This window comes from Podarcis cretensis (assembly GCF_951804945.1).
Source record: "Podarcis cretensis genome assembly, chromosome: 1".
Classification (NCBI taxonomy): domain Eukaryota; kingdom Metazoa; phylum Chordata; class Lepidosauria; order Squamata; family Lacertidae; genus Podarcis; species Podarcis cretensis.
The window spans coordinates 16,897,606-16,911,218 of NC_137170.1; the positions used below are offsets into that span (position 1 = coordinate 16,897,606).

At 46.0% G+C, this 13,613-nt stretch overlaps 1 protein-coding gene across 8 annotated transcripts; it reads left to right on the plus strand.

Annotated features, from left to right (window-relative positions):
* The first annotated feature begins 1,811 nt into the window (after positions 1–1,811).
* On the plus strand, positions 1,812–12,383 carry LOC307207184 (uncharacterized protein). 8 transcript variants are annotated; one of them, XM_079960966.1, is made up of 7 exons: positions 1,812–1,938; positions 3,332–3,397; positions 4,345–4,398; positions 6,159–6,222; positions 7,238–7,351; positions 9,860–10,393; positions 12,228–12,383. In XM_079960966.1, exons 2-6 carry the CDS (start codon positions 3,344–3,346, stop codon positions 10,390–10,392), a joined length of 819 nt encoding a protein of 272 aa, XP_079817092.1. In that variant the 5' UTR covers positions 1,812–1,938; positions 3,332–3,343; the 3' UTR covers position 10,393; positions 12,228–12,383. The 8 variants fall into 8 exon arrangements, with proteins under 8 accessions (XP_079817092.1, XP_079817093.1, XP_079817096.1 ...); XM_079960967.1 differs by having other exon boundaries at positions 4,348–4,398; XM_079960964.1 differs by having other exon boundaries at positions 1,813–1,938; positions 6,159–6,218; positions 9,853–10,393.
* The last annotated feature ends 1,230 nt before the right edge of the window (positions 12,384–13,613 follow it).

Genomic DNA, 13,613 nt, shown 5'->3' on the forward strand with positions numbered 1-13,613 from the left:
GTGCAGTCCCATGGAGATGACATTACAGTCATCAATCTTGGACGTGCCTAGAACATGGATTACTGTGGCTAGGTCTGACCTCTCTAAATAGGGCCGCAGTTGGTAAAACAGTCATGGCTAACCCCACCACCTGAGCCTTTGATCTGTGTGAGCTCTCAAGAAAATTCCCAAACTGCATCGCTGGTCTTTCGGGTGATACGGTGTACCACCCTATCGAAGGCCAGTTGTAAACCACTTTCTGTAGCATATGGTATCCCAACCCCCACAGCACTTGCATGCTACTCAAGATTTTTCCTTGGAATTTTGCCCTTGCCCATCCGCAAAACAACTCCCAAGTACCAGTTTAGAACTTCTACAGTACTGCCTCCCTGGGATCAGAAAATGGAAAAGAGACATAGAACAGCACAGAGATGAGACTGCAACCCTACCCTCATGATGACTTCTTCCAGTGGTTTCATGTAGATGGGGCAGAGCAAAAGTCCCCCAGCACCATTCTTCTGAGAACAACTGTCCAGGAGTGAGCAGAACCCCACCATAAAGCAATGCCTTCATGCCAAACCCAAACGAGCAATTCAGAAGGTTACCTTGGTTGGTATCAAATGACACCAAGTGGTCCAGGAAAACTTATGTTCTACATAACAAGACTGAACAACAAATAGCATGATATGATGATGAAATACTTACAGCTCACTTTTTACCAAATGGTGCCAGTTCTGCTCCAGAGGGTAGGATCTATACCTTGAATTACAAAAAAGGAGATTCCAGCTAAAGGTTAGGAAAAACTTTCTGATGGTAAGAGCTGTTCCCACAGCGCAGCAGATTCCATCTGAAGGTGGTGGATTCTCCTTCATTAGAGGTTTTTAAGCAGAGGTTGGATGGCCATCTGTCAGGGATTCTTCAGTTAAGATTCCTGCATTGTAGGGATTTGGACTAGATGACTTGTGATCCCTTCCAACTCTTCAGTTCTATGAATCTAGGGTGGGTTGCAAAAATACAGCAATTAAAAACCGAGCACATAATTAATACCAGTGCTTTTTTTTCTTAATAAGTTTAGGGGTACTCATTTTCCTACTCATATTGATATACTGCCCCGCAATGAGGCCAAACTATTCACAAAATGTTTAGGAGTATGCGTACCCCTGTGTCCCCCCAGAAAAAAGCACTGCTTGTTACAAATCATAAAACTACAACCACAAACCATCCAGTAACAAAATGAACACAGCAGCAGCAGCAGTAGTAGTAGTAATATTAGAATGGCAACTCACAAGGGCTTGAGCATGGCTTCCTTGTGGCCTCCCCAAGCACAGTGCAAGGACCTCAAGCTGCTGTAGCTCAGAAAATGAGGCATCATCTCCCGCGCAGCAGTGAGAGGACGCCAGACAACATGGTGCCATTAAGTCCCAGGCCAGGACCATTAGCCGCTCTGATTCCAACACCTAAGCAGCTTTCTCGACAAAAGAGCCTTAGAACGCTGAGCAAGGGCAATGCAGGAAGCAAATGCTTCTTGCCCCCTCAGGAGACTTGGAATATCTCTTTCATTTCAACACACCCGGACCGTCTGTCTTGTTTACACTCTCACTTCTGGGCTGAGCATGCAAAGGATACAGCAGCCGTTCTGCTGGCATAGCACTCCAGTCACTGAGTGAGAGAGACACTCAGAGAGACACACTTCTGCAACTATATCCAATTCATGCTCAGCCCAGGAGAAGAGAGTGAAAACAATACAGGCGGGTGGGTGGCTGAGTGGTTTTCTGGGATACGCTTATGTAGATAAGCTTTCCATGCCAATGGTGATGTCATAGTGTAGCATGTGCCACAGTTCTGTTACCATAGTTGTGAGCGTGGCATGGAACAGATTGCCTTGGTGTGAGAGGTGCCGCCTTCGCAAAGGCAATATGCTAGCACTTGGTATCTAACAGAATTAAAAATGACCCAAAGGTAGGTTTCTAGATGTAATTGTTTCCTGGTTTGGAGATGCAGATCCTACTGTTGACACTAAAATCAGTAGATGTCAGAATCACAGTACAGTGGTACCTCGGGTTAAGTACTTAATTCGTTCCAGAGGTCCGTACTTAACCTGAAACTGTTCTTAATCTGAAGCACCACTTTAGCTAATGGGGCCTTCTGCTGCTGCTTCGCCGCCGGAGCACGATTTCTGTTCTCATCCTGAAGCAAAGTTCTTAACCTGAAGCACTATTTCTGGATTAGCGGAGTCTGTAACCTGAAGCGTATGTAACCTGAGGTACCACTGTACTGTTAGCAGAGGAAGGCTAGTACTGTTGGCCCTGACAGCCAGCAGGTGGATGCCCTTCTCATTACTGCCTGAGTCTTCTGCAAAGTGTGTGGCCAGCCACATAAGCTATATACTCTCCCCCCTCCAGCTTTTGGAAGTGCTCCTGTTTGTCCTAGGAACAGAGCAAGCCTGGTGGACTGTACTTGCATACGAGTTTATTCAGAAGAGGATAACTAGCCTCCAACACTCCTTAGAAAATAGGGATATTCTTTCAATTGTAGATTGGGTTGGAGCACAACAATAGTTGTGTCAAGGTTATGTAATGAGGAATCCTGAGAACACTACAGTGGAACCTCGGGTTACGATGGGGATCTGTTCTGGAGGCACCGCCGCCACCTGAAAATGACGCACATCGAAGTGCCGCATCTGCACACGCGCAGCATGATTTAGCGATTCTGCACATGCGTGAGTGGCGAACCCAGAAGTAACCCATTCTGGTACTTCCAGGTTTGCTGCAGACGTTCGCCAAAGCGGACGCAAGCGGAGGCGGATGTAGAACGAGACTTGACTGTATTTTATTAAGGCTGCTGGGAATTATAGGTCTGTGAGGTCAGCACCCTTAACAAACTACTGTATTTTTCCAGGTATAACACGTCCCCATATATAAGACGCTCCCTATTGTTAGGGACTCCAATTTAATAAATCCCTACCATTCACAAACCGTGTATATGATGACTCACAGTTTTTCACATAATTTTAAACTAAGAAAACCTAGTCTTATACAGTACACAGAAAAGTACGGTATATTTGGTTTTGCTCTAAGAAAACATGATTAGCTCAGGAGAGGCCATTTATTTTGGAGCTGTGCATTGTGTCACAATGGGCTGAGGTCATCAGCATTAAAAAACAGCATCTTTCATGAGTTTGGCTTCCTCCTCAGGAGGCAAAAAGAGCAGAAATGGGTACCAAGAGGTTAAGCCATGAAGTAGTTTGCCAGTTACAAAGATGAATGGAAATACTCAATGAAATTGTTTATATTTAGGAACATGGTAAAATTGGTCCTTTTCAGCAAAGTTCTCTATTAAACCTTTGTTTTAGACTTCTGCTCTGATGGATGTTGCCAAATCTCCAGACAACATGGAGGGACTAAGGCATAGATTCATGGTAAATTCCTTATTTAATTCTATGGGGTTTTCTTCTGTCTATATCAATGTTTCCCAAAATTGGGTCTCCAGATGTTTTTGGACCACAACTCCCATCCAGTGGTCAGCGATGATGGGAATCATAGTCCAAAAACAGCTGGAGATTCAGGATTGGGAAACACTGGTCTATACGTTCCAGATCACAGAAGATGTTGTTTTCTAATATTTATAAAATAAATTCTCCTTCCTTTTCTCCTCCTATCATCACCATCCTCATCCTCCTCAAATATATTCAGATTAACAGAGCTGCCTAGTCTTTAAAAAGTAGTGAAAATAAAGTTGAAAATATTTATTTATAAAATGTTCATCCCAGCCTTTCTCTAAAGAGCGTAGGGAAGCATCCATGGATGCATTATTTTATCCTCATAACAATTCATTGGAATCCTGGAAGCCGAGGCCTAAGTTTTGGCCAAATGCTTTTGGGTAAGAGAACCCCAACAAAAATTTAATAGCACCAAAAAGACAGCAAAGCATGGAAATATAGGCTGTAAAACTTCTTAAATGTGCCTTTCCCAGTGAACCCCAATATATCTCACTTCCCTAGCAAGCACACAAATAGATCACGTTTGGCAAGTCATAAAATAGTTTACTTACAAAACTCTCCAAAGGTCAGATTCATGTGTTTTTCCATACAGCAGTCAGGAAAAGTTGCACAGGCAGTGAAGTGTTGCTTGGTTATAAGGTGGTAAACGTTACTAAGCTATTGGCATACAAAAAGGCTAGTTTCAAACTCCATTCTTGTCCGAAACAAAAGAGCCGGCACTCTTTTCACTTGGCCATTTTATCCAACTAAAATTCATTTTTTTAAAAAATCATCCTATGTATTTTGAATTTCTTCAACTTTAGAGAAGTTTGTTGCCCATTTGTGGCCATTTACAATATTGCCTCTATGTTCTTTTCCCCCAAAAGCAGAAATGCACAGTGGAGTCTGGGACAAGACCAGCTTCTGACACCAACCTTAAGGTAATGACTGCTGCATTTCCAGGCAGTTGTGCCTCTTCTCTGTATACTGCTAATGATGCAAAGAAGAATAGAGGGGTCTTTTTTGGCAGTACAAAAGCAATGTTTTCAAGAGAGGAATATTTCCTTAAATGTAGCGCTTGCTTTCCAATAATATTCATACTCAGGGGAATGAAGTTTGGAGCTCAGGGTATTATCTGCCATGCCAGATAATTAGATAATTGTATAACTGATCAACAGGATAATAATTCTAATATTCTAAGGGATGCACTGTTTTTATTAAGAGATTTATTGTCACCAACAGGCTACTTAACTAAACAGTAGTTGTCTAATCTACTACATTAAAGGTAAAGGTAAAGGGACCCCTGAACATTTGGTCCAGTCGTGGCCAACTCTGGGGTTGTGGCGCTCATCTCGCTTTATTGGCTGAGGGAGCCAGCATACAGCTTCCAGGTCATGTGGCCAGCATGACTAAGCCGCTTCTGGCGAACCAGAGCAGCGCACGGAAACACCGTTTACCTTCTCGCCGGAGCGGTACCTATTTATCTACTTGCATTTTGACGTGCTTTCGAACTGCTAGGTTTGCAGGAACAGGGACCAAGCAACGGGAGCTCACCCCGTCACGGGGATTCAAACCGCCAACCTTCTGATCGGCAAGTCCTAGGCTGTATGGTTTAACCCACAGCGCCACCCACGTCCCACCAATCTACTACATTAAGTAACACCAAATCTTTTAATTGAATGAAAAGGTGTCCTTGATTAATTCAGCAGCAAAATGTAAATAATTTTAAAATATTATTCTGAATGCTAGAAAAGGTACAATAACCTTTGTAACATTTTATTATAAAAAAAACTAGGTGGCAGGCACCATCTTAGAATATGCATTGACTATTCTCTTACACACAGGAGACTTTTTTTGAAGTTGGTACCAGTGCCACAAATGGGGGCATCTTCTGAACACAAAGTGTGCTTTCTGTCTTCAGAAGCATTGTATTAACATGCAAATTCGTGCAGATTAATTCATTAATCCACAAAAATGCATACAGTTTAATAACTTGCAGCACAATCCTATACATCTCTGCTCAGATATATAACTTGTTGAGTTCAATGGGGCTTACTTTCAGATAAGCGAAGCACAGGATTAGCATCTCCAGGCTGCAATCCTAACCACTATTATTGGAGAGCAAACCTGTTTAGGATTGCATGTTAACAGAGTGGCCAGATGCGGGAGGGAGGGCTGGGGGAGAACAGAACTCCTGCACCTTTAACAGAGGGGATTTCAGCCGGTTTACCTGTCCATACAAGTGACACCTGCTGAAAATCCCTCTTCTGTCACCCTTGTGTTGTCTTTGCACCTTCCCACTTCACATGTTAAATTTCTTCAGTCAGGCAAGTACCGTATTGGCCCGAATGTAAGCCGCAACCGAATATAAGCCACACCTTTAAAATTCAAGGGGGTGGGGGAAGAAAAAAATACATTTACCGGGATATAATCCGCTACCTTAAAAGTTCGCAGGCACTCACACCCGTTCCGTTTTACCATATGTGTGTTTCAGCAGCGATATCATAAAAGCCATTTTTTGTAAGGTCGCGAGTTTAAGCCGCACTTTAACTTCTCATGCTCAGAATTTGGGGGGGAAATGAGGCTTATATTCAGGCCAGTACGGTATTACAACTAAGCTTTTACAAAAGCTATGACTTAGGCAGCTGCTTTCCTATTCTAAGAAGTTCTTCTATTTACGATGTAATTATTTCCGAAACAGCATATCATCTATATGCCCACAGATGAACTCCTAGAAAGAACTGGCGATCTGGCTCATCAAGTAGGTTTGTACTTCTTTTTTTTCTTCCCAGCTTTGTTATATAAAACTCTGTAGCAACTATGGATGTCAACACTATCATTTTCTGAACTTAGGGGCACGTTGACTGCAGGTGAAACAGAGGACAGGGCTCCTGCAGTTTTGACAGTTGTCTACAAAAGGGAATTTTCACCATGTGTGAGATTCACTGATACTTCCCTTTTGGAATAATGAACAGTTTGGAAAAGGTTGTGCTTAGATCACGGCTCACAAATATTGGGTGGTATTCAGCAAAATGTTCTGCAGTCAGAAAAACAACCAACACTTACCTGGTCTGGAAAGCCTCAGAATTTGATCGAGTTTTGTATCCTAATGGTTTAAGTCAATACTTGAGCCAGTGTGGTGTAGTGGTTAAGAGCGGTAGTCTCGTAATCTGGGGAACTGGGTTCGCGTCTCCGCTCCTCCACATGCACTGCTGGGTGACCTTGGGCCAGTCAGACTTCTCTGAAGTCTCTCAGCCCCACTCACCTCATAGAGTGTTTGTTGTGGGGGAGGAAGGGAAAGGAGAATGTTAGCCGCTTTGAGACTCCTTAAAGGGAGTGACAGGCGGGATATCAAATCCAAACTCTTCTTCTTCTCTTCTTTGGACAATGTGCTATCCACAATCAGTGCTGGATTTAGGGAGGTGTGTGCAGTTCAGGGTGCCAAACTGAGGGGGCACAGTTCATTTATTTTTTTAAAAAAGAATTATGTGAAAATAATAATAATAATAGGCTCTGTGGTTTAACTCACAGCACCACCCGCGTCCCATGCAAGATATACATTAACAAAAAACCAGTAACATTTGCACTACTGCAACAGGATTTCGCCCCCCCTCCTCTGGCCCTGCATGCCCTGCACTGTGAAAAACCCATGAGAGATTTAGAGGGACATGTAAACAAGGAGAGGAGGGCAGGAGAATGTTCTGCTGCACAAGGAGAAAAAGGTAACTTCCTCTCTTTGCGCAGCCGCAACCATGCAATAAACAAGTGTTTCCCCTCCAGTCCATGGCAGATGTACAGCGGAAGAGAAGAAACTGCACCAAGGAAGCGTTCAGTGTGATTTGCACGACCGGTTCCATGAAGCTGAGGAAGAGAAGTGCAGCTTTTCGTCACAAGGTGCCCTGAGGGTGCTCTCTTGTTTGAGGGAAGAGGGGGGTACAAGGCCTGGGAAGACGTAGGAATGCACGGTGGTGCAATAGCAAAATTTGAAATGGGGGGGGGGGGGCTTACTGTGACCAAGTTTGGTCAGGTGGAACAAGGGCTGTTTCTCCTTTAATAGTTGGGTAGTAGAAGAAGTGGAAAATCCTGCCTTCTATACTGTACAGCTATTAAAAGTGAAGGAGCCCTGTGTCCTCTTTGTCACCTGACCACCTGATAGTCCTCTCCCTGCGTCCATAGCTATTGCACGCCCCCACTCCATGAAAAGCCCTTAATTGCAAGCAGCTGTGTTGCTGTATCTACATCTTCCACAAAATACACCCATTATTGCCTGATGGTCATAGAATACAGACCTAGCAAAGGGTGATGTAGTGGCTGCAGAGAATGCAAGTTCACATCTCTTGTAATTAACATTTATAGGAATATACATATGTGCACATTTTTGTATGGCATAATTTGTATGTCTTATTGGCTGCCTTGGAGGCATTTGATTGAAAGTGAAGTTAGAAGCATATGAATGAAGGAATGGGGTGGAGGGCTCAGTTCTTAGCATAGAAGCACATCCTGGGCTAATCCCTGGATGTTCCCTGAATTGAATGAAGCTCTGCGGCTTTGAAAAGAGACACTCCCCAGTTTCATCTCTCACCAGGGCTGCAGGGTGAATTAGGGCAGGCAAGCAGCTTCCTTAAGAAGTTGTTCAGGTCTCGGTGGTGCAGCTGCAAATCTCGTGAGTGTATGAAGAGCTGAGCTAGCGATTTAAGCTTGGGAGACTTAAACTGCAGGAGATGCACCTTCTGCTTCAGGGAGGGTGACTCTGTGAACCCACTGGCAGAGTAGCCTGCCTTCACGTTCATCGTAACAAGAATGCATTTTTAAAAATGCATTAGAGAAGAGTGTTTCCCCACTTTCCCCCTTACAGGTAGCGCAGCTGGTAGAGCATGAGAACTCATAATCTCATGGTTGTGGGTTCGAGCCACACATGGAACAAAAGATTCCTGCATTGCTGGGGGCTGAACTGGATGACCCTTGTGGTCCCTTCCAACTCTACGATTCCGTGAAAATGCCTTTCCCCAAAAGAACATAAAGGCAGCCCTACCACTCTGTCTAAAGGCCTGGCTAGTCCAGCATCCCAAGCAACACGTAAGGGAAGTAGCCGTCTCCTGCTGCTGTCTCCAGTAACTAGTATTCAGAGGCATTGTTGGCAGTCTGATCCTGGAGGTAGTGTGCTCCTATGGATGGAGCCTTATCTACCGTAATCCCCTTAAAAGTGGGAAAGAGTTGCAACTTGCTGGTTGCAGTGCAGGCTTTGCATGCAAGCGGTCCTGGGCTGAGTCCTGGCCACCTGCAACTTGGTGCTTTATACAGAAAAAGAGGTTTCTGCCCCAGGGACCTTATAATAGAATATAGAATTGATTAGAGTCCTTCGCAACAGTTAAGCAGGTGAGAAACTGTCCAACATAATGTCGGAGGGGCGTACCTTCTTCATGCAAGGCCTGTGCTTTAACACTGAGCTGTTCCATCCATCCCTAGCTGCACATTGTAAAACATATGGAAACTTGCATACCCGAATGCTTTAGATGTCCTCTATGGACGCGGGTGGCACTGTGGTTTAAACCACAGAACCTAGGACTTGCCGATCAGAAGGTCGGTGGTTTGAATCCCCGCGACGGGGTGAGCTCCCATTCTTCGGTCCCTGCTCCTGCCAACCTAGCAGTTCGAAAGCACGTCAAAGTGCAAGTAGATAAATAGGTACTGCTCTGGCGGGTAGGTAAATGGCGTTTCCGTGCGCTGCTCTGGTTCGCCAGAAGCGGCTTAGTCATGAGCTGTTTGCGGACAAACGCCGGCTCCCTCGGCCAATAAAGCGAGATGAGTGCCGCAACCCCAGAGTCGGTCATGACTGGACCTAATGGTCAGGGGTCCCTTTACCTTTACCTGTGCAGACATATAATGTATGTACACATTCTCTCTCTCTCTCTCTCTCTCTCTCTCTCTCTCTATCTCTCATTCCACTTGGGTAAATGAGCACGTCTTGTATTTGTATGATGGTACAGTGTTTTGTGGGACGCAGGTGGCGCTGTGGGTTAAAGCCTCAGCGCCTAGGACTTGCCGATGAAAAGGTCGGCGGTTCGAATCCCTGCGGCGGGGTGCGCTCCCGCTGCTCGGTCCCAGCGCCTGCCAACCTAGCAGTTCGAAAGCACCTCCGGGTGCAAGTAGATAAATAGAGACCGCTTACCAGCGGGAAGGTAAACGGCGTTTCCGTGTGCGGCTCTGGCTCTGGCTCTGGCTCTGGCCAGAGCAGCGATGTCACGCTGGCCACGTGACCCGGAAGTGTCTCCGGACAGCGCTGGCCCCTGGCCTCTTGAGTGAGATGGGCGCACAACCCCAGAGTCTGTCAAGACTGGCCCGTACGGGCAGGGGTACCTTTACCTTTACCTTACAGTGTTTTGTCATTGTGCTAGCCTCCAGATTCCGGTGGCAGATTCTGGGAAGAGCTCTCAATTCACCCTGACTTCAATGCGAACCTTCCTAGCGACAGAAGGCCCCAAACAGCATGCACTCCTACAATGCACTTGATTGGATCGGGAGGGGAAGCATCAGAACTTTTCCCAATGCCTGCAAGGTGGATTCCTCCATCAACAAGAAGGCACGATGACATTGATATGGAACCCAGCAGCGATGCCCAAAGAGCAAACGGAAGTCTCTCTACAGGGACGGTGACCAACCTGCCCCAAATAATTCCAAGGGGCTCTGAGCTTCCGAAAGACTCGGAGGCGGAAGTTCAGGGGCTGGTGCCCGACCTCGCCTTGCTCATGGATGTGGAGCCTTCGGAAGCTGTGGGACTCTCGCCAACTTCACCTGTGGCTCCTTTGCCGCAACCTCTGGATGGCGACATTGTTATGCTTGACGAAACAGTTGTCAGGAAGTCCAAGGACATCCCGATTCTAGAGCGGGTTGGGGAAACACTACGGCAAAAGAAACTGCGCACCACCCAGACTTGAGGTAGCAGAATGGGCTCTTGTTTGCTGTGATGTGTAACAAATAGGAACCATGATAGAACTGTGGGCAGGGCAGTGGAAGAAGGAAATTCTCTGTCTGGGCACTACCTCTTCTCTGTTGTCCTCCTTGCATACCTTCTCTCACTGGAGGTTGGTGCATCAGGGCGAGTGCCACTGTCCTATCTACCTCTGTCTGCCCTCAGCCCACTGGACTGGCCTGCATTCTTGCAACCAAGTCCAGAAGGGTGGCCCTAGGCGTTGGCTTCTTCCTCCTTAGTAACATGTTGCCCATGTAGAGCTCAGCAGGTAGCAGGATGGGCACAAAACTAGAGTTTGTTGGCAATGGCTGCCGTTGGGTCTGCCTATTGTTGACTCTGGCTCCTACTACTGTTGGCTTCCTCCTGCCCTACCAGTCTGAACGGGGTCCAGCCACCATTGCCTTGCAGAGAGACCTGGGAGAAGACATGGGAGCTCCTTGTGGTGGAACCCAATGGGTTTCTGCTTCTGCCAGTCCATTCAGCCCAGGAACTCTCTGGCTTGGGTGGCAAGCAAAAAAATGGAAAGAGACAGACAGATAGAGTACTGCAGGGCGGAAAAGGGAAAGTGTTTTCGATTAGGTCTAAATGCTTTCCGACTGAAGTCTTCCCCAAGGGCATAAGCACATGAAGAATCTGACATATAAAATCTACCACTGATTAGTTTCGTTGGGTGAGCAAGGTTCTGGTACTGCGAGGTAGAAAATGCTCTGCTTCTCCACATTATGTTTAACATGTTCCTCTGTCATCTGTTTTCTAAGCCCTTAGCTGATTTAGCTTATCCTCATACGCAGTGCTTTTTCTTCTAAAAAAAATAGTTTAGGGGTACTCTCATTTTGACTCAAGAAAATCACCATTTTATAGTTCAAATCAGGGGGAATAAATACAGTAAATGGACAAAAGTACAAAGATTCACAAAATGTTTAGGGGTATGCTCCCCCCTGCATCCCCCCAGAAGAAAAGCACTGCTCATATGGAAGGTGCTCTATTTTATTTATCTATTTACTTTCACACGCATGCATAACTCACCCTCTTCCCATCATGGAACCCAAGGCAGGATGTTCCAGGTTCCTAAAGTGGCCATCCATCTGCACACTGACCCAAACACGCTTGGCTTCAACAAAGAGGTGGACCTTCGGACCACACCCTGGGACACTCCCTGGCAGCTTAGACATGGTGATTTATGCAAAAGGTCCTGGGTTCTGTCCTCAGCATATCAACGTAGGGATGGGAGAAAGGACCGCACCTGAAATCCTAGAGAGCTGATGCTGATAGGTGTAGACCAGGGGTCAGCAAACTTCTTCAGCAGGGGCCGGTCCACTGTCCCTCAGACCTTGTGGGGGGCCAGACTATATTTTGAAAAAAAATAATGAATGAATTCCTATACCCCACAAGTAACCCAGAGATGCATTTGAAATAAAAGCACACATTCTACTCATGTAAAAACACTAGGCAGGCCCCACAAATAACCCAGAAATGCATTTGACACATTCTACTCAGGTAAAAACACGCTGATTCCCGGACCGTCCATGGGCCAGATTTAGAAGGCAATTGGGCCGGATCTGGCCCCCGGGCCTTAGTTTGCCTACCCATGGTGTAGACCTATTGAGCCAGACAGACCAATAACCTGACTTGGGTAAAAGCATCTTCTTGCGTTCATTGTTTCTGTTGTCCTGTTCTAGCTCTGTGCACCTGCAATCTTACTATGAGGAAGCACCCAAGTCCCACATAGTTTAATGCTTTAGTTTTGTGGAGATTGCGTGGCTGGGAATGTCTCACTAATGTTTCCTTCCAATTCTGCAGTGATGCTGAAATGAATCACCTGGCTACCTTGGGTACTTTTCTGATCTCTCTCTCTCTCTGCTGGGTATAAATGGATTTTCGTAGTTTCTCAGATAAGCATGTCTTAAAATGGCACCAGTGAAATAAAACATACGTTGGGAAAGAAGAAAGCTGTCACTCAAGGGTTGTTGTTTTTTTTGTTTGTCCCCTCTTAAACTAAAGACTCGTCCACAATTTCTTTTGTTCTGTGAGTTCTAGTCAAGGGTCTGAGAGACCTTTGGTTCCCCCCCAGAACACCCACTGTTTACTACTGAACTGGAACAAATGCTGATCGGGTTTTCTGTGAATTGGCATTTGTTCCAATTCAGCAGTAAACAGTGGGTTTTCCTGGTGAAAATGAAGGACAAAAGAAAAGCCTCTCTAGACCATGTGACATGTGACTAGAAATCTCAGGACCAATGAATGTGTGGATAAGTTGAACAGATCTATGTCCTCCAATGTTCATGCTACTTTGACATGATGCAGGGATTCAAATGAGGCATCTTGTCCCCAGGTTGGCATGCAGGTGTCCAGAAGACAATGGGTCAACAGCCCACACACAACCTAGTAGAGGGTCACGTGGTCCAAATTGCAGTGGCAGGCAGCACCCCAAGCCTCTTCCTCCAGTTTCTCTCCCTACCACACCTAAGAAGATCAGCTTATCAACTTTCTCCTTCCCTGATTTCCACAGATTATTCTCAGCGGTTTTTATCTGATTCTCCCTGCCTGTTTTTCTTCCTTCTGCAAGTTATTTGTTGTCGTTTGAAGCCTTCCTCAGGTCTTTCATTCCCCTCTGTTCCCCTCCAATGGTGCCATAGGTGTGTTTTGAGCTGACAAAACAACCAAAGCTAAAAAGTGGCCATGTGCAGAATTTGGCAACTGGAATGGTGATGTGGCAGCATGGTCAATGTCTTTCAAGGGCTCTTGCTTATTTGGTGAGGAGGACTTGGAAGCCTTTTTTGAGGCACCAAGGGCAAGAAACAAGTGATTCCTCCTCTCATAAGAGGGAGGCTGAAGAGCAACAGGGCTTAGTGAGCTGGGAAGAGTCCATGGCAGAGAGAAGTCTAGAATTAGAGGCAGAAGTTGAAGCAGCGGGGCGGGGGGCGGGGGGAGGCAAGTCAAGAGGCAAAGATAAGTCAGGTTGGTGAAGAGCAGTGGGTGTCTCCCTTCCTGTTGCAAAAAGCTCCCCTCCCTGCTTGTTTCCCAGAACTAGAAGAGGCATAAAAAGGGTGCAGGAGACATGGGTGATGCACACACACAGTCTCCAATTGCTTAGAAGAAACCCTGGAGAGCTGGGGACCTTCGGTCTCAACAACTGCTCCATGGGGGCAAGACCTATTGAGGAGGAGTTGCCACGCTCATTAGGCC

Coding starts and splice junctions, on each gene's coding strand:
- LOC307207184 (XM_079960964.1), top strand. CDS start 3,344: ATGGATGTTGCCAAATCTCCAGACAACATGGAGGGACTAAGGCATAGA. Junction 3,398..4,344: donor GACTAAGGCATAGATTCATG/GTAAATTCCTTA, acceptor TTCCCCCAAAAG/CAGAAATGCACAGTGGAGTC. Junction 4,399..6,158: donor CTTCTGACACCAACCTTAAG/GTAATGACTGCT, acceptor TTTCCGAAACAG/CATATCATCTATATGCCCAC.